At 33.7% G+C, this 27,912-nt stretch overlaps 1 protein-coding gene across 3 annotated transcripts in view; it reads right to left on the reverse strand.

The window, feature by feature from the left end:
* Nucleotides 1–27,912, reverse strand: part of TTC37 (tetratricopeptide repeat domain 37) — an 89,090-nt gene that overhangs the window by 46,033 nt on the left and 15,145 nt on the right. For 2 of the 3 annotated variants that reach the window (XM_021708531.1, XM_008050666.2), the window contains 21 exons: nt 27,060–27,203; nt 25,726–25,817; nt 25,141–25,216; nt 24,449–24,589; nt 22,511–22,609; nt 22,288–22,396; nt 15,836–15,976; nt 14,573–14,674; nt 13,507–13,640; nt 10,944–11,030; nt 10,758–10,861; nt 10,122–10,248; nt 9,311–9,490; nt 8,859–8,983; nt 7,844–8,097; nt 6,109–6,211; nt 2,249–2,425; nt 2,015–2,159; nt 1,761–1,839; nt 1,607–1,668; nt 1,441–1,497 (listed from right to left, as the gene is read on the reverse strand). In XM_021708531.1, coding sequence (XP_021564206.1) covers nt 1,441–1,497; nt 1,607–1,668; nt 1,761–1,839; nt 2,015–2,159; nt 2,249–2,425; nt 6,109–6,211; nt 7,844–8,097; nt 8,859–8,983; nt 9,311–9,490; nt 10,122–10,248; nt 10,758–10,861; nt 10,944–11,030; nt 13,507–13,640; nt 14,573–14,674; nt 15,836–15,976; nt 22,288–22,396; nt 22,511–22,609; nt 24,449–24,589; nt 25,141–25,216; nt 25,726–25,817; nt 27,060–27,203 — 2,538 coding nt within the window. Of the gene's footprint in view, nt 1–1,440; nt 1,498–1,606; nt 1,669–1,760; nt 1,840–2,014; nt 2,160–2,248; nt 2,426–6,108; nt 6,212–7,843; nt 8,098–8,858; nt 8,984–9,310; nt 9,491–10,121; nt 10,249–10,757; nt 10,862–10,943; nt 11,031–13,506; nt 13,641–14,572; nt 14,675–15,835; nt 15,977–22,287; nt 22,397–22,510; nt 22,610–24,448; nt 24,590–25,140; nt 25,217–25,725; nt 25,818–27,059; nt 27,204–27,912 lie in introns of those variants that run through there. The other variant, XM_008050735.2, reaches the window with a different exon arrangement.

Genomic DNA, 27,912 nt, shown 5'->3' on the forward strand with positions numbered 1-27,912 from the left:
TATTATAAATACATATAAACCTAAAGCTTCTCTGATTAAGCACAATTAGTAATACTTGAACATGTTCAGCTGCATAGTCCTAGAACACTCCTGAGTGCAACAGATTTCTCCCCAGGTTAGGAGTCCTGGCCCCCAACACAAGGACAATCTAGATGTCTCCCTTGTAGTCTGTAGAACTTATAACCAATCATACATCCATTTGCTAGACCTGGGTTTGATGGAAGGTATTAAAGAAGGTTGTATTTACTTCCCTGAGAGCTTAACTGGGAGCATTAAAAACTCACAACCTAGACATTGGTTATAAGTTCTACAGACTACAAGGGAGACATCTAGATTGTCCTTGTATTGGGGGCCAGGACTCCTAACCTGAGGAGAAATCTGTTGCACTCAGGAGTGTTCTAGAACTATGCAGCTGAGCATGTTCAAGTATTACTAATTGTGCTTAATCAGAGAAGTTTTAGATATGCATCTGCTACTGGAGAAAAAGTGATAAACAACATAATTCTGCACTACGCAGTAAGGAAACTTTGAAGAGAACTAACCTGCATGTTTTTTTCTGCTACAAAAATATAACTTATTATTACATATTGATTCATATTGTTTTCGCAATAATCTATATATGGCAGAAAAAAGCCTTATTTTTCCTATAAAAATGTAAACTCATGGGCAACAACTGTGTCATGCTATAATAAAACCAAATTCATAGCCTATTGACTAAGACATTGCTTTAAATTTTTTAAATATATGTTCACATATTTTAAAATTCAAATTAATATTTTATTTCAATCTATTTACAATCTTCTAAGGCCAGTCTTTTTTGCAGTGACTTAATGTATCCCTGAGAATATTATGGAAGCTTTTGTGAAAGGATGAGACTCAATAAACTGACTGAAACACAAAAGTGTTCAGATGTGGGACTATTCACAGATTGATGAGAACTTTCCAAGCATGACTTATTAAATGTTTTCAGTTACTTTAGTTTCAACTCTGTAATGTATAACTGCTCCTGTATGACAATTACACTGGTATTTAAAGGGAATTGTATCTCCTAAAGCCAAAGTCTAAATCACCCAAAGGTTAAATTTAAGCTGCTGAAGAATACCGTCTCCCTTACCTCACCCACCCATTCCCAACACAGTTTACCCAGGACTTCTCTTGTATGTTTACAAATAAAAAGAAAAACACCCAATTAATTCATAACAGAGTTGCTAAATGAAAAACCAACATAATTATAAAGCCATAAATGTCTTGAAAGTTTGTCATAAAAAGGAAAATAAATCTTATAGCTATTATTAAACAAAATAAACTGAATTATCGCCAGTTAACTAGCAAACTGGATAGAAAACAATGTGCAAAACATCCCTACACAAGTTGAGCTGTTGAAGAGATCATAAATAGAAAATGTTCTTTATTTTTAATATGACAAAACTGACATTTTACCTCAATATTTTCATTTGCGAGGTATAACACTCCCAAGTTGGTCCATGCAACAGCATTCTAAAAGACATATTTTTTTCTTAAATTAGGCCCCTTGTCTACTTGAAAGTCTCAAAATCAGTAACACTAAGTTCTGAAGTTCTTGTTCATAGACACATAAAACACTCACAATTTGTTCTGACTGGATTGATTTGATGAAACAGTGCTGAGCAAGGGCATAATTGCCAATACCTGAAAAATACAGAAACTGATGAAACTGAACTTTGTTACCTGAAACACACAATCTTTTAAAAATACTGAAGTAAGTGTTACTCAATTCTCACCACTGTAGCACGCAACCACACCAAGAGCATTCCAGTATAAATGATTACTACTGTCAAGTCTCACTGCTTTTTTCAGACACTGAAAAGAAGTTAGATCAATTAGGTTAATTTTTATTTCTTGGAACATCAGCATTTGTAACAAGATAATTGTGATTTTATGTGAAAACACTGCATCAGTTACTTCATCAAAAACATCTTCCAGAAAAGTACTTAATTTTTTAAAAAAGTTTATAAAAAATTTCTCAGAACCATACATGTAAAGATTTCTCCAGTAGTTCTTTAAGATCATTCATGTTGCTGCCTATTTCTGCTAAATGTTGTGCTTGGCGATAATAATTAATTCCAAGGTCACACCATGTATTAGATGTAGACATCAGTTTTAATGCACGACTATAGCACCTATGGAAATATAAAAGTGAATGTTTTGTTTTGTTATAATGGTCCTAATTCAATTTGAATGTCATGAATTGACAATCTTTGCAAATTACCTTCCTCCTAGATGGAGTAGTTCCTTTTTCTTTAATACTTGTATTTCTTCTTTCTGACCTAGAAGGACTCCCAGAACATTAATATTCACTTTGGATGGTGACACAGCAAACAAACAGGTACAAGCATCTCCAACTAGCTTCCAAAGGCAAGACACATCAGCTCGATACCGCAGAGCCCTAAAAAAAGAAACAGTGTGATTCTTATTAATTATTTCCAGAAAGCATGAAGTTTATCGCCCTCATTGTTACTTACAATTAAAACAGAAACAAGCGTACACTTATATGGAACCAAACTCGAAAACCTAAAGGAAATGGAAGACTTTCTGACATCATACAATCTCCCCAAGTTGAAATAAGAAGAAATCGAGACCCTAAATAGACCCCCCCAAAAAAAGCCCTGGACCAGCTGGTTTTCCAGCAGAATTCTACAAAAACCAAAAACTGGCTTAAAGTTGGCTGATTAGCAAATAAATAAATAGAGAGAAAAAAAAAACACAGAAAAACTGGTACAGTACATGTTAAGCACGGTGAATGCTATACTGACTTCCTCCTAACTGAATTATATTATATCACCCCCCTAATGAGACAATAAGAAAAAAGGAAGGAAGGAAGGGGGGAAGAGGGGAAAAGAGGAAGTAATTATTTTAAGTGCCAGACATTTTGTAGATACTTTGTGTTGGTTCTCTTCACCATTTTAGTTAGAAGAAGCAGAAACCACAAAAATAAATTTAAAAATTCTCCAGGACCAATTTGTTTTGAATATTAAAATTTTTAAACTATGCTCTTTTTGCTTGCTTAAGCAATTACCAAGGTAGTAAAGCTGGTAACACTCACACAATTGACAATTGCAAACTCACGTTTTTGCTTTTCCTTCATGTTATAGTTTGAGTGTGTCCCCCCAAAGTTCATGTTTTGGAAACCCAATCCCCAATGCAACAGTGTTGAGAGGTGGGATCTTTAAGATGTGACAGGGTCATACTGACTCTGCTCTCTTGAAGAGATTAATAGAAGGACTGTGTTAGTTATCATGGGAGTGAACTCCTAATAAAAGGATAAGTTCAGTCCCATTTCTCACACTCTTGCCTTTCACCGTTCTGCCACTGGATGATCTTCACCAGACGCCAGCACCATGCTTTTGGATTCCCCAGCCTCCAGGACCATAAGTCAAATAAACTTCTTTTCTTTATAAATTACCTAGTCTATGGTATTGTTATAGTAGCAAAAAAATGGACCAAAACAACTCAAATTTTAAAAGACTAATAAATGTATCAAATATATTTTGTAATCCAAAGGATTCTTATATATTTATTTTTAATTGTCAAATAATAATTATACATATTCATGAGGTACAGAGTGATGTTTTGACACATATAATGTATGCAATCAGATCAGGGTAATCAGCATCTCAAACATTTATCTTTTTTTGTGTTAGGAACATTCAGTATCCTCCTACTTGTTACTTGAAACTATATTATTGTTAGCTATAGTCATCCTACAGTATGCAGAACACTAGAACACATTCCTTTTATCTAACTATAATATTGTATCCTTTAAAAAAATCTCTCCCTAGCCTTCCCTTCCCCTTATATGTTCCAACCTGTAGTATCCTCTGTTCTACTTTTTCCTCTATGAAATTAACTTTTTTTCTAGCTTCCACATATAAGTGAGAATACATGGTACTTAACTCTCTGTTCCTGTGCTTATTTTACTTAAAATAATGTCCTCTAGTTCCATCCATGTTGCCTCAAATGACAGGATTTCATTCTTTTTTATAGCTAAATAATATTCCTTGAGTATATTATCACATTTTCTTTATCCACTCATCTGTTGTTGGACATCTAAGATGATTTCTTCTCTTGGCTATCATGAATAGTGCTGCAATACACATGGTAGTGAAGATGTCTCTTCAATATGATGATTTTCTTTTATTTGGATAAATTTCCAGTCATGTAATTACCGGATCATATGGCAATTCCATTTGCCATTTTTTGAGAGACCTCCAAACCACTCTCCATAATGGCTATACTAGTTTACATTCCCACCAATAGTGTATAAGAGTTCCCTTTTCTCTGCACTCACCAGCATTTATTTTTTGTCTTTTTGATAACAGACATCCTAACCGGGGTGAGATGACAACTCATTGTGGTTTTGGTTTGCACGTCTCTAATAATTGGTGATGTTGAGGATTTATTCTCTGAAATCCAAAATAACAAAAATCTAAACATAAAAATCAGAAGACCTACATTTTTAGAAGCAAGTAAGAGTAGGCTGAATGAGTTAAAAAGTAAACAGAAATATTAAGTATGATGATAGAAGGCACTTCTTTTTAGAATGAGAAAAATTCCAGCCATATATTTCTCTTCATTTTTCTCTTCTCAAGAGCTTATAAATAAAACACAGCAGTTTCATTTAAGCCAAGTCTCAATCAACTATCACAAGCTGCTATGTTACTGGCAGATGGACAAGCAGATGGAACATCTTTCATAGCCTTTTCTACTCATGGAATCCAGCCAAAAGTCATTTTCCAATATTCTCCTTAAAAAGTAATACTAATAATTGCAGTCATGACTGAAAGCCATTGTGAGAATCAGAAGGAAGGACAACACCAGTTGGAGTTCCTTTACCTAAATATCATAGTAAAATTTCTAAAATTGACAGTGGAAAATGAGAAAACAGAAGGGGAAAAAAAGTGAAACACAGGCAGTTTTAACAGCCTAAAAATTCTTGTCTCCTTTTAATAGGTTCAGTAAAAAATAAAATATATGTAAAGTGAAATAACTTCTATCACCCTTATGCAATAATTGTAGTAGTATTAGTTCCTTTTAAGTCTAGAAGTAAATATAAATTAGGGATTACAATTCAGTTTTATATACTACCTTATCATTGATTGTGAGAGTTAATATGTTATCCAGAATAATATTCCCTAGGCTCAGAAAGGCAGTATTTGTAGCTAAAGTATTGTTGCTCAAAGGTTCACATTTACTTTTAAAGACCAATTCAAACAAAGCACACCGTATAACCTCATCACAGCAACTTCCTCTTTGGAAAGAAATATATTACGTGAGACTTGAAAAGTAGCAATAAAATTTAGTGAGATCAAAAAGGGTTAAGTTTTCATTTCATATTTGGTACATATGAAAAGCAATTCTGAAAGAACCAGTAAAGGGAAAACAGAGGAGAAAGTAAATAGAAAAAGAAAGAAGGGAAGCACAAGAAAGATGCTTAAAAGTAAGAAAATTCAAACATACATCTGACTGGTAGACTTTTAAAAGTCGTGTACCACAAATAACACCTCTTGGGCTCTAACCAACAAATTCACAGTTCAATAAAATGCCAAATTTACTCAAAATTTTCTGATTTGTTTCTTGTTAGGAGCCACACCACTTTTTCCCTACACAGTTTATCACCAGGAATGTTGAGAAGGCTCATTTCTCCTTACCCTCAGCCCTATCCAAACAGGCCATGACCCCTGAACATAAAGCATATTGTGACCCTGAAGCCCTGTTTTCCAGTTCATTCCCATTAGAGACAGTCTCACTTCCAGGCGTACTGCAAAAGAACACTAACACATGGTGTTGGAGCTGCTGCTCCACTGGCTGACTGCTCCTTCCTTCCTACTCCTTCCTATGTACCTGGCATATCAGCCACTACCAAGAACACAAGGAATGGTATCTGCTTCCCCAAGTACATAAATAATACGATATGTATGTTATAGAATTAATTGGCTTGTCTGTCATTCTTTACGTTTGGCATTCTGAGAAACTGCTATATCTAACTGAACACATAAAATGATTTTCTAAATTTGGTTTCATTATAATATTGCAAAAATAAATGCAATAAATAATAATAATAATACTAACCAAGTAAAATATTCCAGTGCTTTTTCTGTGTAGTCTACAGCTTTCCCATCAAGATAATCAACTAGAGCTTCCTTTGCCATCATAAGATGGCATTCACCCAGACCTAGAATCAGGTAAGTTTGAAGTTGTGATTAAAACATATAAAATAAACACTTAAACTGAACTTCAAGTAAATTTATTGGTGTTATTTTAAAGTCACTTTCCAGATAACAAAATGCAATGGTATTTTATAAAATTATCTTAAAGCAGATTGTACATAGAAGGAATTCAAATGAAGAATTGGAATAAACATGCAGTAGAAATTATAAAAAGATATCTATAAAACCAATGGATTTCCTTGACTTTGGGCAAGTTACTTCCTCAAACATCAGCTTCGAAAATGGGGATATTATCTAAATGTTACTCTCTATCATATTATTAATTAACTACTGTGAAACAAGATTTGATGTTTTTATATTAAATCTGTATAGCAAACTATACTATAAGAATTAAATGGGCCAGGTGCAGTGGTTCATGTCTGTAATCCCAGCACTTTGGGAGGCCGAGGCAGAAGAATTACTTGAGCCCAGGAGTTTAAACCCATTCTGAAGAACAGAGTGAGACCCGCATCTCTATTTTAAAAAATCAAAAACTTAAAGTGGTGATACATGTCTGTAGTCCCACCTACTCAAGAGGCTGAGGTGGAAGGATTACCTGAGCCCAAGAGGTCAAGGCTGTGGTGAGCCGCCATTGTGACACTGCAATCCAGCCTGGGCGACAGAGTGAGACTTGGACTCAAAAATGAAAAAAGGGAGGGAAGGAGGGAGGCAGGGAAAATAGCTATTTCCTAAAGTGCCGAGCGAGTATAAATTTAATAAATGTGAGTTCTCCATCTCGAGGAAAGTCTACAAAAAAAATTTTTTAAATAGTTTCAAACTCCAAGTTAAATGCCATGTAAAACATACTATTTATGTGCTCACTTTGGCAGCACATACACCAAAATTGGAATAATACAGAGAAGTTAGCATGGCCCCTGAGCAAAGATGACATACAAATTTGTTAAGTGCCTCACACTATTAAAAAAAACCCCCCCAAACCCCCCCAAAACAACTCCCCCCTAAAACCCCCACTATTTCTGATTTAAGCCTCTTTAAAAAAGAGAAGCAAATGGAGAGAATATATAATGAGCTTCAGGCTTTTTTAAATAGTTAGATACGATCACAAACAACTTAGATTATACATGGATGGTGGTGTTTTATTTTAATTACCAAAATTAATTTGTTAAGAACACAGAGATATCAATGAAGGAACTGAAATCAATTTAGGTAATTACAAAACAATGCAAATTGTTTCTAAATTTAAAAAAAAACATTTAAATAAGCTTCTGTAACTTATAAGGTAATTAAAAGTATTACGATACCCTAGGGATCTAATGAATTAATTATCAAAATTTAAGAGTAGGAAAACTCTTGCTTTAGGGATGTACTTTTTTTTTAGAGGTCTATTTTTCAATCCAAAAATTATCATGCTATTTGTCTAAAAAGTTAAATCTCTATCATATTATTTTACTGTTATGAAACAAGATTAAATCTTTTTATATTCAAATCTATATAAAGTATACTCTAAGAGGTTTGATGCTTTGTTGTTGATTAAAGAAGTCCTTTTCAAGTTATTCAATACACATGTAAGTAGGAAATTTACTCAAAGATTTTATACTTCCGTATCACAAAAGTCAAAGGAGCTATTAAAAAATTACCTTTCAAAGCAGGCACATAATCTCCTGTCTTTTTAATGATCAGCTGGTACTGAGCTACAGCCTCCTTATATTTGCCTAGGATTTGCTGTATTGCTGCAACCTTAAATACACTGTATGTGGATTCTGGGTTCAGCTCACTGGCTTTTGTGAAGGATTTCAAGGCTGTTGTGTAGCCACCTCTGCTTAAGTATGCCTCTCCTAACGATTCCCAGCAATTGAAGTCCTTTGGGTCAGCTCTTAATGCTGCCTGTAAACTAAAATTGCAAGAAACAGTAAGAGAACTAAAAGTAACAGAATTATTTCCACATCTGAAAAAAATATGTAAAATAAATTTCAACTGAACCACACATATCAATGGCTACTTTTATTTATAAAAGTGTTATTTAAAGCAGACAGTGTTGTTCCTTTTATGATTTGATTTTTTCAATATTAAGAAATTTTATTATAATTTTAGAATAAATAAGAATAAAATACTTTTTTTGGAAAAGTGCTGACCAGAATTTCTTTTCCCGGATTATCTGAAAGAACTCCTAGTTTTCTGCCTTACCAGGACAGATGTATGCAATAGCTTGTCTTATTAGCCTATAAACCCCCACCACCAATCCTTTCACCACACACAAATACAATAGTTGAAATACAGAAATAGTGTGCAAGTTCGCTAAATTCCCTTGCCAGAAACAATGCTTGATAGCAGGAGAACAACAAAGATATGTACCTCAGCCCATCCCCATTACTTAAATTTCTACTGAGAACTCACCATAGGTATGACGCACATTAAGACTTCACTAGACTAGCTATCTCCTCAACAAGAGGACATCATTTAATTCATTTTTTAGATTCCACTGCCTTGCAGACAGTAAATACCAATGCATCATAAATAAATGGTGTGGTTTCTTCTTGCAAAAGATGAACTGATAGTAGGCAACTTGTAAGGTTTGTTTTGGGTATAAATGAAGTTTAATTGAAGGAACCATTCTGCTGTCTAACATAGTTTAAATATAAGAAGGTGCCTTACTCAGCCACTGCTTGAGAATGTTGACCAGCTTTCAGATAGTATAGTCCTCGCCTGAGCCAGGCCCATTTTGCTGTTCCGGCACTTGCCTTTTGAGTTACCATAGTTAGGATAGCTAAGGCAGTTTCCTAATAATAAGAAAATACAAATATTAGAGCTATCAAATATCATAGAAATTTAGAACACCCATGTAAAGTATAAAAATACATGCTCCTTTCATATTTCTAATTTTTTATACTTATACCAGTTTACACCAAACCAGTTTCAACAGTGATGACTAATTTAATATCTGCCAATAAAAAAATTTATGCTATTCATAAATGGAGGCAAAGATAATTCTATTGCAGCTACAAAAAAAGTAAAACCAGTGGCAGCTTTCAAGTATGAGCATATAAAAATATTTTTATTTAACTCAAGATAAGAAAACAAAAAGGCAAAAGTGGTTATTAGAATACCATATCTTCAAGCTCCACGCTGAGGTCAACTGCAGCAGCTCCAGAGTCAGCATCAGTGTCATCTAATTCAAAAGCTTTCCTGTAGCAGCCACAGGCTCTGTTTGTATCTCCCACTACATCTTTATAATAATGACCTAAATAGCAGAATACTTTGCCCATATATGTATCCAGTCTTGCAGCCTTTGAATAAATATTAACAGAATATTAGAAGTTTATTTGGATTGGTATTCTTAAACTACAAAAGATAAATACACAGATTAAAACATCCTTTAATGTAAAGACTTAAGACAGACATCAAAGCTGGCCCTCACTACTTATAGAAAGTAAATGAAAATGTAAAACATTTCATTTGTTAAAATAAAAGTAAGGTTAGAGCTATTATTAAAGTTATCTGCTCTTATAATTCAAGATAAGAATGTAAGGCTTGTAGATGTTAAATATCTAAAAATAACAGTAGGTTAATCATCTAGACTCATGTACCCACACATGAAATTTACCTAAAACATAAATTTACCTAAAACGTACAGTGAAATTTACCTAAAAACCATTTTCCTTCTACATCTTTGTTGCTAGATAAAAGAAAAAAAAATCCCACAAATTTCTTTAAAAGTAACTTTTACATTTAATGGTATCGTTTTTTTCCTTGAAAATCCACATAACATCCTCACAAAACCATACATGTGAGAGAGGAAATACAAAAAAAAATAACAACAGCTCAGTAAAGATTGGTTATAACTAGCTTATATAGTTTTTGTTCATGATTTTTATAACGCCATTTCAACTAAGAATTGAATAGTAGCCCTTGTTTTACCTTCAGAAAGTGGGTGAGAGCCTTTGTTTTATCTTTTCTTGTCTCTTCACCCATGAACCAATATGTTAACCCAAGTTGGTAATGATATTCAGCAACTTCAGCATCTTTCTCGAGTGCTCTCTGAAAACTAAGTCACCAAAGGGGAGTAAAAAAAAATACAAAAATAAATAAATACATACACACACATACACACACTCACACACACACCATCACATACACATCATAGGAGTCTCCTAGTGGAACAATCAAAGTTTGAGTGATTCAAGGATGCCAAATTAAAAACGAGTCATTACTTCAAAATTTAGATTATAATGTAGAAAAAAACCTGTTTTTGAAGAGCTTAAAAAAAGCACAGTGGCCTTTTAGTACTTTCATGTGCTAAATGTTCAGAGCATATATCAAACATTACATCCATTTACCAAACATTATGATCTGCTAATTAGATTTGAAACCCATCATAGAATTTTTTTATAAGTACTGTGCTACATGCTAAATACATTTCATAAAATTAAGACTTAAAGCCTACAAAGATCAAATTAATATAAAATCAGATCTTCATCAAACTCATTTAAAATTTTTGAGATATATAATACACTAAGATGTGAATGGACCTATGAACAATCTATATATCCTTACCATTTTTCTGCTTGTAGATATTCCTTTTTGGTAAAATGAATCAAAGCCTCAAGGGCATGAACTTCAGCTAGGTCACGGTAAGAAGAGAGAAGATCTTCCATAATCTATAAAATAGATTATCTGTCAATTTCATATTCAAATAATTTTTAACTTTTAAAAAATGCTCAATTTGAATAAAAAGTCAACCTTTGTAGCTTCATCTAATGAGCCTCTGTTCAGATAGGCCAAGCTTTTGAGAACCAAAAGTTCTGGGATATTATTTGCATCAGAAACCTAGAAAATAATTGTAAAGAATTGCTATAAAACTCCTTCAACACAACCACAGCAATGCTTCCTTTAATTCAAGAATGACCATAAAAGAACAGGGTTCTAACAGAATAAAGACATAGAAGTACTGATTTCTATTCCTATTAACACATACTCATTCTTTGCAACTTTTTTTATTAGTAAAGTTTCAAATATATAAAAAATTACGGAAACTAGTATAATAAATCCACACATGTCCAACATCTATACAAATTATAAACTCAAAGGCAATCTTTTTTTTTTTATTTCTACCTCTACCCATTTGCCACTCCTGCTCAGATTACTTTGAAACAAATTCCAGAAACTATAATTCTTCATCTGTGATACTTAAGTATCTATATCTAAAATATAAGTTCACGGGCAACTCCTTTGGGTCCCCTCTCACTGTGGGGGCTTTTCTGTCCTCTCAATAAATCCTACTTTCAAAAAATAATAATAATAAAGTAACTATTTAATTAAATATAAGTTCACTTTTAAATGACATAACCAACCGGGCTCGGTGGCTCAGCATGTAATCCCGCGCCTTTGGGAGGCTGAGGTGAGTGGATTGCCTGAGCCCGTGGGCTCGAGATCCGCCTGGGCAGGCGAGACCTCATCTCTACAATAAATCAAAAAATTAGCCGGGCGTGGTAGCGTGGGCCTGTAATTCTGGCTACTCGGAAGGCTGAGGCGGAAGGATCGCTGGAGCCCAGCAGGTCGAGGCTGCGGTGGCCGGGAGCAGCCACTGCACTCCAGTCTGGGCGACAGGTGAGACTCCAACTCAAAAATAAATAAATAAATAAATGACATAACCACATTACCATTATCACACCTAAACAAAACCAATAATGCATCCCAAACGTCATCAAATGTCCCAACTGTCTTATAAAATGTTTGAACAATTTGTTTTAATCAAAATCCAAATAAAATACATACATTTCAACTGACTGATATGTCTCAAGTCTCTTTTAATCAATAAGGTTCCCTTCCATCTTTCTTTTTCTTCCTTACAATTTAACTGTGGCTATTTGTCACAGTGTCTCATTGTATGGATTTGCTGAATGTATTCTCCTGGTGTTTAACATGTTCCTTGGTCCCATGTATCTCCTGTACATCAGTAGTTAGTTCTAGAAGCTTGATTCAATTCAGGTTTGATGCTCTGGCAAGAACACTTCATGTGTTCTTTCTCCTCAGTTATGTCTGATTGTATTTCATTTGTGGTGTTAGCAGCCATTAATTCTCAATGCCTAGATCTGTTAGGGATGTCAGGGATTGCAAATTAATTACTTCCTATCATTCCTCCTTCTCTTATTAATGAAATACTTCAACAAAGAGACATCTCTCCAACCCTCATTATGTGGTTATCCTGAGGAACAATTCATATAGAAGAGGCAGGATAAATGCTTTGATTCTTTCCAGTTGCCTTCTTGTCATCCCTCAAAGATTGTTCTCTTGAGGATGTTTACTGATAATTTTTTTGTATCATCATGAACACACGGATATAAACATATTTTATATATTTCAATCCTCTGCAGTGACTGGCACCCTCTTTAGCCAGAGAAAATCTCTTTATACTAGTTCCTGAGCCCTTCTGACATGATCCTAGTAGCCTCATAGTTCTCTTGCTGTCTAGTAGCATGACAAAATGTTCTGGGTTCATCTTGCACATTTTCTGTCTCAGATCTGGATTCTTCCAGTTGTCCAAGAAACTTTCATATTTTGTGTGAAAAAAATTATTGGAAAGACTTACACTCACACAAAACACATTACTGACAGGAAGGCAAAAAGAAAATATGATATGAATTTTTAAAGGATGCTGTCCACTGTTCTAATTTTAAAAGAAATACTACTTTTTTAAAAAGCCCTTTGAAAAATACAAAACAATAATTTTTTAAACTCAAGTTTAATTTTAGGCCCAAAATAGCCTTTACTCAACAAAAATTTTGAGGGTACAATGTTGTTATAATTCATAATTTACAATTTTTTCAGTGGGGAATTTCAAATTGCTTGAACCAGAAGCATTAAGAAATCAGTTTCAATCTTAAATATCAACATTTCTTTGAATAAGACAAATAAACAATATTCTCTACCATGAAGCTACCAGTATCTTTAATTATTCTTGTCAGTAATCTGAAATCTTTTCCTTCTTTTCCTAGAGGAAAAAAATAAAGCCCAAATTAATAATAATCAATAGTAATCATCTAAGAGGGCAAAAGGAAGAAGGATGATAAAAACTAAAGAAAGAAATGGCCTCATATGAAGAGCACAGTGAGTACTTAACCAAGAGGAAACCAAACCACTCTGGGAGTTCTCAAGTATATAACTGATTTATAAAAGTGTAGATGTGGTAGATTCATACCTCTGACACAAAATTTGTGTGAGTACATTTTGTGATAGGAAGAGTATCTGTTGCCTGGTTGAATGGAAACTAAAGTTGAAGAAAAAAACCTGATGATAAGACTACCTGATCAAGAGTACGAATTGCTTCTTCTGAAGATTCATAATCTGAGAGTTTAATCAAAGCTGCTGCTTTCAAATGAAGATTCTTCTGATGAAGGTTGCCACCAGATACACCAAGATTATCTATGTTCTTCAAAGCTGACAAAATTAAGGACATCTTAATGAAGATAACCACATCATTCCTACTTTTTTCTTTTAAAATATGACATATAAGAAATTACAGATACAAAAAGCATAAATTTCCAAAACAATAATCATGAAGAATAATTCAAGGCTAAATATAAATTCTTCCCTGAATTCAGGAAAAACCTGAATTAAAAAAAAAAACACATCTGAATTTAAAATCTTTATCTTATAATACAAGTGAACATCCTGAAACACAACAATGGCTATCTATATCTGCTACATAATAAAGGTCAGCCCATAATCAAAGCATCTGTAACAAATATAAGAAATTAAGGATACTGGAAGAAGAAAGAAGCTTAATTAGAATGGACGAAGGAAAACTGTTTCTCAGTTACATAGTATAAGCTACCAGACAGGTCATAATCAGTGAATCACTTAGGATTTACTGTCCACACACCTCATCCTGTCACACTCAAACAGGCTCCAGGATGTACTTTTTGTTTTGTTTTGTTTTTTTAAGTGAGAAAGCAGGATTTATTGAGAGCATAGAAAAGCTCCCACAGTGGGAAGGGACCCGAAGGGGTTGTCCCAGGATGTTAAGAACTCCCTTGTCTACCTCAGAGAAATTAAGAATGCAGGAAGGTGCTGGATAGACCAGAAACTTCCATGGTACAAAGACAATAACCTCCACCTAAGCCTAAACTACATCAAAATTCCAAATGCAGGAAAACATTGCTAAATATGCACTGTTAGTTTAAAAACAAATCCACTAATAGACATGCATACAGACTCGACATTTATTTAACCTAAATGAAATTTAAATCAGTCAGGAATTTAAAAATAAAATATAGCACTTTGGTTTTTAAAAACATTTTCTCCTTTAAGATGAAAACAAACAAGGTTGGCCATTTTTAAGAGGTAACTCAAAAGAGGTAAAAAAATACCTTGATTGCATGAAAAAATAGCTTCTTTAGGCCTATGCATTTTGACTTGGGCTTCTGCCAGATGATACCATCCTGCTGTGCAGAGAGGGCTTTCCTTTAGACCTAAAAATCCAAAAACAATCACACAAAAAAAGGTTTCTGTGACTACCTAGAGTAATGGCACCACCATTTATTCCTCCCCTCTTCCTTGTATCTTCCCTTTTTATTTGGAGTCAGGGTCTCACTCTGTCACACAGGCTGGAGTACAGTGGCACGATCATGGCTTACCACAGCATCCAACTCCCAGGCTCAAGCAATCCTCCTGCCTCAGCCTCCCAAGTAATTTGGGACTACAGATGCACACCATCCTACCTGGCCAATTTTTTAATTTTTTGTAGAGTCTGGGTCTCTATGTTACCCAGGCTGGTCTCAAACTCTTGGGCTCAAGTAATCCACCTGCCTCTACCTCCCAAAGTGCTAGGATTACAGGTATGAGCCACCATGCCCGGCTTTGTCCCATTTTTTCAATCACAAAGTCACATAGATTCCATGCCCCAACCCATTTCTCTCCATGTATTCTCCATCTCTACCACCATCCCTTCAGTCCAGACCTCCACCATCTTTATCCCATATGACCACAAGTGCTGCCACTCACTCCAGTGCATTCTCTGCATTGTAACAAGAATATCTTTTAAAATACAAATCAAATTATAAAATTCCATTGCTTACAACCTCTCATGATTCTCCGCTGCCCTCCACATACTGTGTAAACTCCTTAACAAGGTTTGCAAGGCTCCTCTATAACCTTTCTTCTTACCCCTTCCTATACACCACTTCATTCTCCAATCTTATTGAACTACCTGAAATTCCCTGGACAATTTTCCTCTTCCCCCAGGTTATTTCAGATTCATTTCTTGACCTAAAATGTTCCTCCCATCCTCTTCATTCCCCTGCCTGCGTTGTATTTGTCATTCATACCTCAATTTGAACGTAGGTTCTTCCAGAAACATCATAGAGGATAACTAAGTTAAAGCCTTCCTAAGGCATTTAATTCATTAATCTATCTATCTATCCATCTATCTATTTCTATTTTACAAATGAAACACTGAGACACAGGAAGTTAGTATGGAGTAGAGTTGGAATTCCTACCAAATAGACTCCAGGGTATGTAGGAATATTTTTTCCCTTCCACTTTAGATATATGTTACTTAAAGAAAGGCTGATATGCCTAGTGACTTCATAACAATTACACCTCATGTTACATGCTACACACTGTATATTTACCTTCTGTTAGGTTCCTAACAGCATCTTCATACTTTTTGTCTTGTAATGCTTTAATGCCTAAGCCAATGAGGCCTAGACCACTTTTCGAATCCATTTCCACTAGTTTATAACAATACTGCTGTCCTTCATCAGTAAGATTTCCTGGAATCAAAAGAAAAAGTTATTAGCATGCATCTACCAAGCTTCTAAGTGCCAAAACCTATATACTTAAATCGCAAAAGCTGACTTATACATCCTTCACAACATCCAGGAAATCAAAACTTAAGTAGAACAGCAGATGCAGAAAATATTACATTTCAAAACAACTATGCTATTTCATCTTCTTAAATATTGGAAGTAACCACCTTACCCATAGATACTGAATCTGAAGTCATACTCAAGGATTTCAAACAAGAAATCTACTGCTACTTGGCAGGCTAAGTCACATAGCCACTGTGTATAGTAGTTCAAAAACAGTCACATTCTTCTTAAGTTTACAAGTTCAGCAATACATGCCCACATTTTGTAATAGTTTTGTAAAATTATCTCTTTCTATATAAGTTAATGTGAAGCTTATGAAATAATCATCCAATGCCTACACTTATGTTCTAATGTGTTTTGGTAAAATAATTTAGTTTAGAAAACAGTATACATTTTGTTATATTCCTATTATCTCCAACCTCAATCTTAGGATTTCCATTTTCAGAAAAGCATAAAAACAAATTTAAAAATGTGATTTCTGTTTTTAAAATAAATTGTGAATAGCATCCACAACTTGAATAAATTGTTTAATCATATAGAGAAATTCTTTAAAAATAATAAGGTAGATTGATTACAGCTTGAAGCAATAATAAATGTAGGGAATAAATAAAAATACTTTATTTGAAAAAAAATGATGCTTTATTTTTGTGTGTATGTGACAGTTTTTTATTTTAGAAGTGTGATTGCACCCTGGGAATACCTAAAAAATGATGCTTTAATACTCATATAAAACATGTATCCCAAAACCGCATGTGGAACCACTGTTTCAGTCATAGATGTCACTTGCATAATACCTTTTAGTTTATATATTTCAAAATTTTCAAAACCAGATGCACACCAATGTAAAATCTGTAACATGGTTTATACTAATTTAAAAATCCAAATTAGCACCAAAAAGTAAAATAATTCATAATGACAATAATTAAAACTTTATAACACAGGAATAAAAAACCAAAAACCACATGTTCTCATTTTAATTAGTGGGATCTAAGCTGAGGATCTAAGCTGCAAAGTAATATAGAATGGCTTAATGGAGACTCAGAAGGGAGAGAATGGGAAGGAGGGAAAGGGATGAAAAATCACCTATCAGTACATGTGCACTAGTAGGGTGATGAGTACACTTAAAGCCCAGACTTCTTCTCCACTATACAATGCACCATGTAACCAAAAACCATTTGCTCCTCCTAAAGCTACTGAAATGTTTTAAAATTTTTAAACTTCAGTACTATTTGGCAGAACATGAAAATAAATTGGAAGAAATACTACTTTGATTAGTAAGTCAGTAAAAAAGACACAAGCCTGCTACTATTATGCTTCCAGGCATGGGTTTCCTTCTGTCAGTATGTTCTCACTACCCCTTCCATGAATATAAAATCCAAGTATAGATATGCCTAGTTCCATACATCCTATATCCTCCCAAGCAAACCAGTGACTTTTTCCCTTTCTATCCAGTCTAAACTAGACACTGCTTACACTAGACATCAGAATCACCTGAAAGACTTGTTAAAACACAATATGTTGAACCCTATTCCTAAAGTTTCTGATTCAGTAGGTCTGGTTAAGATGTGAGAATGTGCATTTCCAACACGTTCTCAGGTGATGGTGATGCTACTGGTCCAGAGATCATACTTGTGGCTCCACAGGTCTAATATTTGCTAATACCATATGCCACCCTTATTATTAGTCTTATATATACCCTGCCTTTATTGCCTCTGTAGCCAAATGGTAACCTCTGAAGAGAAGAGACTAGCGTGGTATCCTAATACAGTAGGTGTTCATTAAATAATGTGATTATCCTTTAAAATATTATCATGAATTAATGCTCCAAAAGGCTTAGTTAATAGGTAATGACTGAGAATTACTATAGAAAATAAAAAATCTTTACCATTCTCAAAAAAAAAGCTATTAAAATTTTACCTTCAATCACTACTCATCTGAATCAAAACCCTCTCCCCAAAGAATTGTGACTCATGACCTCGGCTACATAAATTGACCTTATTACGGAAAACACAGCTGAGATTAAAAGATGAAAAATCACTCATGTGTCTCTCCAATGACCATCTATATTTAAGGCATCTAAAACTGTAGACAGGTAAGACAGGTAAGTGAAATATGGGTAGGTTCATGGAAACAGTTTCCAAAGGCCAAGATGAACACCAACAACTTTTACAAGGTGAACCTCCCTAACATAGTTCCTTTGCTAAGGCCTGGGAGCACAATTATAAAAACAAAATAAGATTTGGAGAGACCGTTTAGTCTTCCGTAACATATTCTCTACAAATAAGTGGCATTGAGAGGAATTTTCTTTAGTGCTCCCAAAAACTAGCAACAGATAACAACACTAATGATCCTTGTGTAAAGATACAAGAAACATCTGTTTCAACTCCCAAGCTTCCTCCTCCCCATACTAATTCTTATTGAGAATACTAGCTAAATAAATACCTTGGTGGAGGATAAAAACAGAGAGGAAATAGATTTCATTGTTTTTGACTAGAAGATCATTTACTTAACTCATCTGCTTTTTAACATTTAAAGGATTCTAAAGTTCCAGATTTAATGGCTTTAAAACAATCGACAATATTAATTTTTATTTCTCAAGGGTACAGGATATTCTAAAGAGGTCTCAATTAGATGCTAAGAATGAACTTGGGAATACTGTTTCTTAAAGTGTACTACAAGAATGGTGAGTTTTAAAAAAATAATTCATTTTTTGACATCCCAAAGAAACTGATCAATACTAAATAATTTTTCTTTTAAATAAAGCTAGCTTGTGAGGGAAAAATACAACATGTACAATTTGATGGCTCATATCTTTATTTTCACCTGGATGCTCTAATAGTTCTAGAGCACAAAATCTTAAAGAAGCTCTTTGCTACTTGAATCTGAAGAACAAAGCTTTTTTATCCTCTCCCATTTCAGCAACAAATCAAAATAAGATAAAAAGGTCACTTCGCATGAAAAAAACATTTTAACAGATGACAACTGTGAAAGCCATTCACTACTTGTTGTATGACGCTTTATAAATAGAGTCATCTTGAAAATGAATCTTCAAGTCTCATCAGGCTAAGAAGGATAAAAGAGAATAAAATATATTTGTCCTCAGTGGAAGAGAACCCAGTGATTAACTGCTGTGAAGTAGCAAATTCTGCAGATACTCAAAGTACTTTGTGGGAGGGAGAGTCAGACTTTAAGAGCTCTTACGGATTTTTTGAAGTTCTTAATACACAGAAAGTTTGGGTTAGAAGGACAATGCAAAGAAATCATTAGGCACAGCATCCTACTTTCCTGCATTAACTATTAAACTTCCACCCTAGAATTATACTTCACATGTATCTACAGTTGAATGGCTCAATTCTGCAAATTCTTGCAACTAACAATTTAGAAAGGAAAGATCTCTTTCTTGATTTTATCATATGCGTAAATACCCATCTATCTACTCATTTTTGCCATGATATAGACCTCCCTTTCTTTCAACTCTGCACAATACTCATCCCCAAATTCTTTTCAAAAAATATTTTTCACTTACACCAACACACTTTCTAATCAGTATCTCTTTATTAGAGTCTTTTTGTCAACTGCTAAATTTATGTGCAAAACTCTGCAGACCATTTGTTGGTCCTGTTTTTTCTATTATTTGTAGGTTCTTTGGAATATGAGTCATGTTTACTTAACAAATCCATGTATGTATATATTTACACTTATTGAAAAAGCATTCTATCAGTCCTTGAAAAGAAATACCAAAGTATTCAACTGTGTCACTTAGCATGTGAATAGGCTAAGACTGAGGGAATGGTGCAAACCATTAATAGATGAACAGGAATTAGAAAAGAATGAACGCCAGTCATTAATTTCCCAAAAACAATCATAAGAGCAGAAAAGCGGTAGAGGGATGGGTACCAGAAGCCATACAATAAAGAAAACAGCCTACTTATCTTTGGAATACATTAAGTCTTTTGTTACCATATGGGAAACTTTGGAATGAAGCTTCCTGTCAGAAAAAACAACCACAAACTTCACAAGTATGCTCCTTGCACTCAAAGTCGCTCGGCGTACTGCATCCTCCTTGATCTCAAAGCAACATTCAGAATGTTAACTAGCCCTTTCTCTTGAAATGCTCCTGCCAGTCAACACCATTACACTTCTCTTACCCCAATGCTTCGGATCCCTATTGCATGCTCCACTTTTTCATCCTCTCCCTCACACGAATTTAGTTAAGTTCCAGGATTGCTTTTCTTTTTACACCTGGAATCATCGCTGTACTGTAGATTTTCCCAATCCTTGTAGTCTTAAAATCCAATTCAATCACTTTGATTTTAAAAAGACAGTCTTAATAAAGGCCTCCTAAACATAAAATCAGTTGCTCAATCTGGCAAGACAGACCATAATAATCTCCATTATGAAATGTTCTTTCCTCGTCTTCTCTGCTGCTTCCTGCCAGAGTCCTTTCTTCCTTTGACTTCTCCCCTTCTCTGTCCTGCACATCCGCTCTTTCTCTCCTTCCCTTCAAGTCAGCCAGCATTGCCCAAAGTACAGTTCTGTCTTTTCCTCTTTAGTCCCTCCGATGTCATCTACTCCCCCTCACTTTCACCCACATGCAAATAGCTTCTGAACCATATGGCTAGCCTTGGAATTGATCTCTCCTCTGCAAACCACCGATGGACATTTCCTTTTACCTGACCATTAACATCTCCTCTCAACAACTCACCTTTGTACAAATCATACTGTACTGGGTTCATATCAGAACTGAAAGTTAAAATAATTTTTCCCTCCCACTGCCTCTAAGAAATCACTTTTATTTTTTTTCATTTGTCTGTTCCTTTCTGTTACCACTGTCATTCTCCTAGATCATTCATTCCTAGCTAGCATCACTTAGTCAACTCAATCTAGTCTATCTTCTAGTCTATCTTCTATGCAATCTATACTGCACACCATGTTGGCTTAAGACTTTACACTTCATGAATCTACTCACTTTTGATACTTTTTATGTTCTCTCTTTTCCCATGATACTGAAAAATGCTCTTATAAGTCTATCTCTCATTCAGCTAAAGTAAGGAAAAGAGGATCTGCTTAATTCTCACCAAAAAATCCAGGACTGAAGGTAATAGCATTTTTTTAAAAAAAAATTCAGGAGAGTTAACAGAGAGAGAAAACCAAGGTAGGCACAATGGTATGTTCTACTAGGAATTTTCCATCATGGTTATCTCTAGCAGTAGTTTTCAACCATTTTTCTACTATGATACATGAGGGTCATTCACATACAAAGCATTCCCATGTATATACTCACTTAGCAATAAAGTGAAAAAAAATTAAATGAATTAGCAAAGTTCTGCAATAGTTTATAATTACCACCACACTGGTATATGTGCTATCATTCTATTTCAGGGGCTGACTTTGTGAACTTGTTTACCTCAAGAGAATACAGGCATGAACAGGAGAGAAATTTGAATTGTTTAAAAAACAATCTATTCCACATAGACACTGACAAAAAGGACAGAGGTTTGCAGGAAAAATCAATATGGCCAACCTCTTGTAAACTGCCTGAACACCAGCATGTACACAAGACATCCACAGCTATAGGTTTGTCAACTCTCAGCAAGCAGGTCGTCATCATTTCTCTCTTCCTCCAAAGAAAATACATAAAGATTCAAGAGCATCAAGTATACACAAAGACACATTCTCCAACTGGAATATGCTCTATTTCATTTTTAAAAAGTAAGATCATTCACAAACTTTATTTCATAACAATGTACTTGTGACACTATAACATCAACACTGAGAAGGCTAAACTTTCCCAAAATCTTTCTGTGATGTTAGTAGCCCTGTGTCAGCCAACACGCCTACTTAGCAAAATACATCTTGGTTACTCCTTCCACTATAGCAAAAAAACTTATTTTGTTATTCTCAAAAAAGGTGCCTAGCTCCATACCTCTTTTTATGCCATCTAGAGTACCTTATCTAATATCTATGAAAAATTCAAGATACTTCACTGATCAACAATGAATTCCCTAACTCATAATTCTCTGTATCACTGTACTTTCCTATATTTATTAGCCTTTTCATGTTGTACAAAGATTACATGTTGTACTATTATGTTGAGAAACACTGAAATAATACCTTATCCATGGTAGGCACTAAAACATTTTTGATTGATAACATCACTCCCACACAATCTTACAACTCTAGAAAGCACAATAAAATAAAGAAGAAATTACCTGATTCAATTAAATGTAAACAAAGCACTTCTAATGGATATTGTACAGTGGGATAGATGTTTATCATTCCTTCACAGGCTTTCTTCAACCTAGCAGTCTCATGAGGAAACTTGAAAATAAAAAAGCAAAAGAAGCTAAATTCCAGTAGTAGTAAAGTGTATTTGTGAACATGTTCCTAATTAGAAATGTATACAAGTCACAGAGATTCTAAAAATCAACTTACTTTGGATAAACACCGAATGAAATGCCTATAAAGCACTTGGTGATCTTCACTAGGAATCTTATCTGACAAGTCCAGTGCATTCTCAAAAGCAGTTAAAAGCTGAAACAACCAAACAAAAAAGCCATCATACATAGCATACTTAAATTACAAATGTGATAAATGGTTGAATGTGTAAGATCCCCTTATGCAAACTACATCTTTAACCAGTTGCAAATGTATTTTATTTGATCCTGACAATTTTAATAAGGAAAAAAAGTAAATTTAAGTTTTGAAATGCATTCTAACACCAACTGGTCAGGAGACTGCTCTGAACTAGTAAATGATGACTATAAATTAACATTAATTTAACAAAACATCCTTCCAAGTGCTTGCTGTCTTCTACAAAGTAGTCAACTAGAATAAAGCCTCACATGTTAGTATAGCTGGTACTGCTCTCATCATTTTCAAGGTATTGCCTCTGAAATCACTAGCATATTTTTAAAACATCATCAAGGTAGAAAATCTTCAACCTTTAAAAAAAATTTTTTATGAAGTTGAGTTATGCTTTTAGTAAAAGAAAATCAAAGATATGACTGAACTGTAATGAAATAACTTCTCTTATGCAGTATTAACTGGCCTTGAAGAAAATTCCAAAAGAGGCCTTCTAAATATGTCTTGAGCAAGAACAGCAATACTAGAATCCAAGTTAAGCACTTAAAAGTACTTCATACCACTTATTTGGTTACATTTTCTATATTTTAAAAATGAATTCTCATGACTTAATAACAAAGACTCACAATGTCGTTCACTACCTCAAAATTTCTTTGGAAAGTATGGTATAAATTCTACATAAATAAGCAAAATTGTACTGCTCTGATAAAGTTAATTCTTAAAAATATAATTCTCTTACATGGAGGAGTGTAGTATAGACAATCCAAAAAGACATCTTACTTATTTTGGTATGTGTTTGATATTCAGGTAACCTACACTATTTTTAAGAAAATAATGAAGCTGTATTATGACAATATGATTTAAGCAAATTTAGTAAGATGTCTAATTTTGTCGCTGTTCAACTTTTTCTACAACTGAATCAATGCACAGATAAAACACATTACCAAACAAATAGAAATCTTATTCTCTCATTTCTACCCCATTTTTTAGGACACTGTAGGATATAGAGTAGGTTCTCAATAAATATTTTCTGAATAAAGGAACAAATTAATTAGTCAACAAGTGAACAAATATACAGAGAAAAAAATGCCTATACTATATGAGTCTATAATTTTTTAAGTTTAAAAATTCTATTCAATTTAGCAAATGTATTTTGAGTAGCTATTTAGTAAAATAAGAAATTAAGTTGAGTTTTAAACTTACAAATAAAAAAAAAGAATACAGGGGTATTTTCCAATTGTGATTCAAAGCCAATTTTTTTCTATAGCCTTTCAAAAACTATTTTCAATTTCTTGAAAATCTACACACTAAAAAGAATTACTTTCTAGGTATAAATACTCTAAATACTAAATACAAATACCCTAAATACTCTAGCAGAATTGTTACACTTCATAGTAATTCAGTACTCTTGTTCACAGGGTAAAGAGAAACACACCTTTAAGATACAATTTTTTAGAAACCATAGTAATTTTGTGAAAGCCAATTTTCACAGTTTTTTTTTTTAAAGAGTGATTAAGTTTTATTTGTTGTAAATTCTTATGAACACAAGACAAGGAAATTCTGATATCCTGAGTACCAGTTCCACCCCATTCAGATTTTGTATGGGACTGCGGCCAAAAATTCTGACTTTTTCAGGAAGAGCCTCTATGAATTTAAAATTGTACATTTACAAAATATCTAGTCTGATATGCAATACCTTTCTATATCATTTCATTATGTTTCCATTTTCCAAATCCAATTACATGATCAATTTTCATGAACAAACTTAAGGAATAAGTAAGTCAGTACCAGTTGCTGGGTTTCATTATTCTGATCCTCCGTACTCTCAGCCAGTAGCTGAGTCAATTTCCTCCAGAGTTGATGAAGTTCTTGGTTGTTGGCACCTTCTTCCTGCCGTGTCTTTATCAGTTTGTGCCATGTTCGAGCCACCTATTAACAAGGAGATTTTAAATGACTATTTTATATTAAATACTAAAAGTGCCAATACAAATGTAAATCTACAAATAAAAATATTTTTAAGTGTTAATACCTAAAAATAGCAAAAGCACAAAACCCCATCTATTAGAAATGTCATAAAAATTAAGTTAAGTGGGCAAATCTAAACAGTCCTTATATCAGAACTTTGACTGAGATACCAGAGTGTTTACAAGAATGGTGACTACATGCCCTAGTCCCCAAAACTTACAGCATCAGCTGTGGAGATACTATAAATGGGCTATTATGGTCCATAAATGATGCTTTCATTTATTTAACTTATATCTTGCCTAGTTTCAAACAGGTTTAGAAGTTATAATACCTTAAATTTGAATTCTAATTTACAGTTTTCAAAACCCTATATTTTGTATTATCTTTTGAAATCTTTTAATATCATACTACATAGTACATATTGATATATATTTTTCCTTTAAGCTAAATGAAAATTTCTTCTAAAAATGGCTTTATTTTAAAAAGTCTAGGACCGCAGAAAATCATTCACCAACCTCTAGGTGTTTCTTTTCTTGGTAATACAGATCGACAAGTTTCTTACAGACCTCACACCACTTCTGTTTGTCAACACTTAGAACCAAAAAAAAAAGGAATTTGCATTTAATTAATGAAAACAACCAAGGGCTTAAAACACTAAAATTTAAATATCCCAATAATATTGTCAGGCACTATTTTAAATTAGAATATATTCTGTTTCATACTACAGTAAACTTTTAGAAAATGAGTTCCTCATAAAAAAGAATGTTTAAAAAATATTATCTTTTTCTGTAGGATGACCACTTGTATACCTAATCCTGAATTGTACCCCACGTCTTTAAAATAATTAAAAAAGGAAAAAAATATATTATCTTCCATTATATTGACTGAGAATAATATGAGAGTTCCAAAATTAGTCAATCCTCTTACTAGTAGTGTTTTGATTCTATTTCAATCACAATTAAGAGGCTCTGGGATAAACATCTGAAAGAAAAATACTTTCCAATTCCCTGTAAATGTGTGAAGTACTTCTATATAAGTTTTACCAGTTTATTCTAATCCAAGTTTTAAAAGGAACTGGACTTTCCCCATATATTCATTACCTTTCATAAAGATCAAGGAGCTTCTGGTAAACACCAGGTAGGTCCTCCTTAGCATTTGTGTGACTACATTTCTCATACAAACTTGCTAACCCCTAGAGAGAAAGTAGAAGTTATCATTTTTCCCAAAACATCTGATGTTCCCACATTCATTTATTTTGCTGAATATGTGATAATTATAAAGGTTATTTATGATAAAAGATTACTGTAATTTACAGATTAAAAACATGTCTGGGGTTTGACTCCAAATAATTGGGGGCAGGAGGGAACAGACAAGTCGGATTTTCATTGAATGTGGGTGACAGACATAAAGAGGTTCATTACACCATTCTCTTTACTTATGAAAACACATTTGAGGTATTTCACAAATAAAAAAAACATTTTTAAATAGCTATTCTACAATCTTACCCTCTAAGACATTACCACGAGACTACTTTTTAAAAATTTCATCATGTGTTTTAAATAGATATCGTTGACATATAAAAATTGCATATGTTTCAAGTATACAACCTAATGGTTTGGTGTATGCATACATTGTGAAATGATCACACCACAATCAAGCTAATTAGTACATCGATTAATTCTATTTAATTATACTTGTAGGGGGACGATGTGGTGAGAAGATTCACTTTAAGATCTATATGACACTACTTTTATGATATGGTCAAACAAAAAAATACTATGTAGTCTGTAAAAATTGTCATTTTTGCTTCAAATAAAGGTCAGTTATCCTAAACCAATCAGTACATTATAAAGGCATGTGTGTTACCAGAAATCCTCACTCAAGTTCTTATTCACACGAAGCTGATATAAGCAAGGTTCGTGCTCTCCAGAACCTACTAACTCCTATTAATCAGCTTCAAAGATGTGACTGAGATTGAAATCAATTAAAGTTATTAAATATGAAAAAGTTAGAGACTTTAAGAAACAGTAAGATCACCAATAAAAAAAAACTTACCTTGTAGTCAAAGTTAGAAAATTGAACATTTTTATAAAACATATTAATATACCTTTCCTCAGCTGAAAAAAGAATATTCTGGAGAAGTCTTTTGTATGCACATACAATTAAGTTCAAGATTTATATAACTGTTTCCATTTGAGTCCTCACATTTAGAAATAATCCATTGGAGAGGAGATAAAACAGGAGTAAACAACATCCTTAGCACCGCTTTTTTTTTTTTAAACTAACTTTTAGGTTTAGAAGATTAACACCTTTAATTTTTTTTTTCTTACATGGAGCAAATGTAGGCTTAAATGTTTATATTGATGCTATTACCTGTATGTTTAAAAAAATTTTTAAATCCTTTCCCATATTAGGAAACAAAAATTCCACATACCTGCCAAGCGAGTAATTGGTCTGGTTCTAATTCAGCAGCTTTTTTATAGGCACCCTGGGCCTGATCAGGTTGTTCTAGCTCAGCAGCAGCAACACCAATAAAAACCCAGGCATTATAGTTATTTTTCTCTTGTTTTAACACTGTCTGATTAAAAAAATTAAAAGAGCACATCATTAAATTTTGAAAGCAAATGAACAATCAACAACAAAAAGATAGCCTGCTTAAAAGAGTCAGAAATCTTCTACCACTAGCTGGGCAACCTTCAGAGTATCACTTAGACTCTCTGGTCTCAGTTTCCTCTGGGAAAGAGATGAACTGGATCGTGACTGTAAGGGGTTTGAAATATGAGGCATATTTTGTAAAAGCTACCTGAGTGATCCTGACACCTCTACCTCCTCCTGCTGCCCTTTGAGAATACTGGCTATAAAAAGAACAGAAACTACTCAACCATCATGTCTGCCACCATACTACTATTGGTCAAAACTCACAAAACTGATCTCCATCTCATTTCGCTTCATCCAAATCTCATATTTCCCCTCACTATGATAGTTTCCCATAGATGACAGATGGATTTTTCACTGAAATTATAGACTAGGAAAGTAGACTCACCCCATTGTGACTATACCAAATATATTCAAAGCAAATAGCAGTGATGAATGTTTAAACAACACCTGCCAACAGGAATAAAATTATAAGTAGAGATATTGCTTTCAGAGATAATAGCTACATGCTAAGGTAAAATAAAATAGCTTGAAGTAGAAAGCAAATATGTTCTAGGGAAAAAGAAACAAAACTAGGAGTTAAAACAAAATTAGTTTTTTAATATTTCTCATATTTTTTTAAAATAAGAATA

This window comes from Carlito syrichta, unplaced genomic scaffold, assembly GCF_000164805.1.
Source record: "Carlito syrichta isolate Samal-C Ts95f unplaced genomic scaffold, Tarsius_syrichta-2.0.1 Scaffold6706, whole genome shotgun sequence".
In the NCBI taxonomy this organism is placed as follows: Eukaryota; Metazoa; Chordata; class Mammalia; order Primates; family Tarsiidae; genus Carlito; species Carlito syrichta.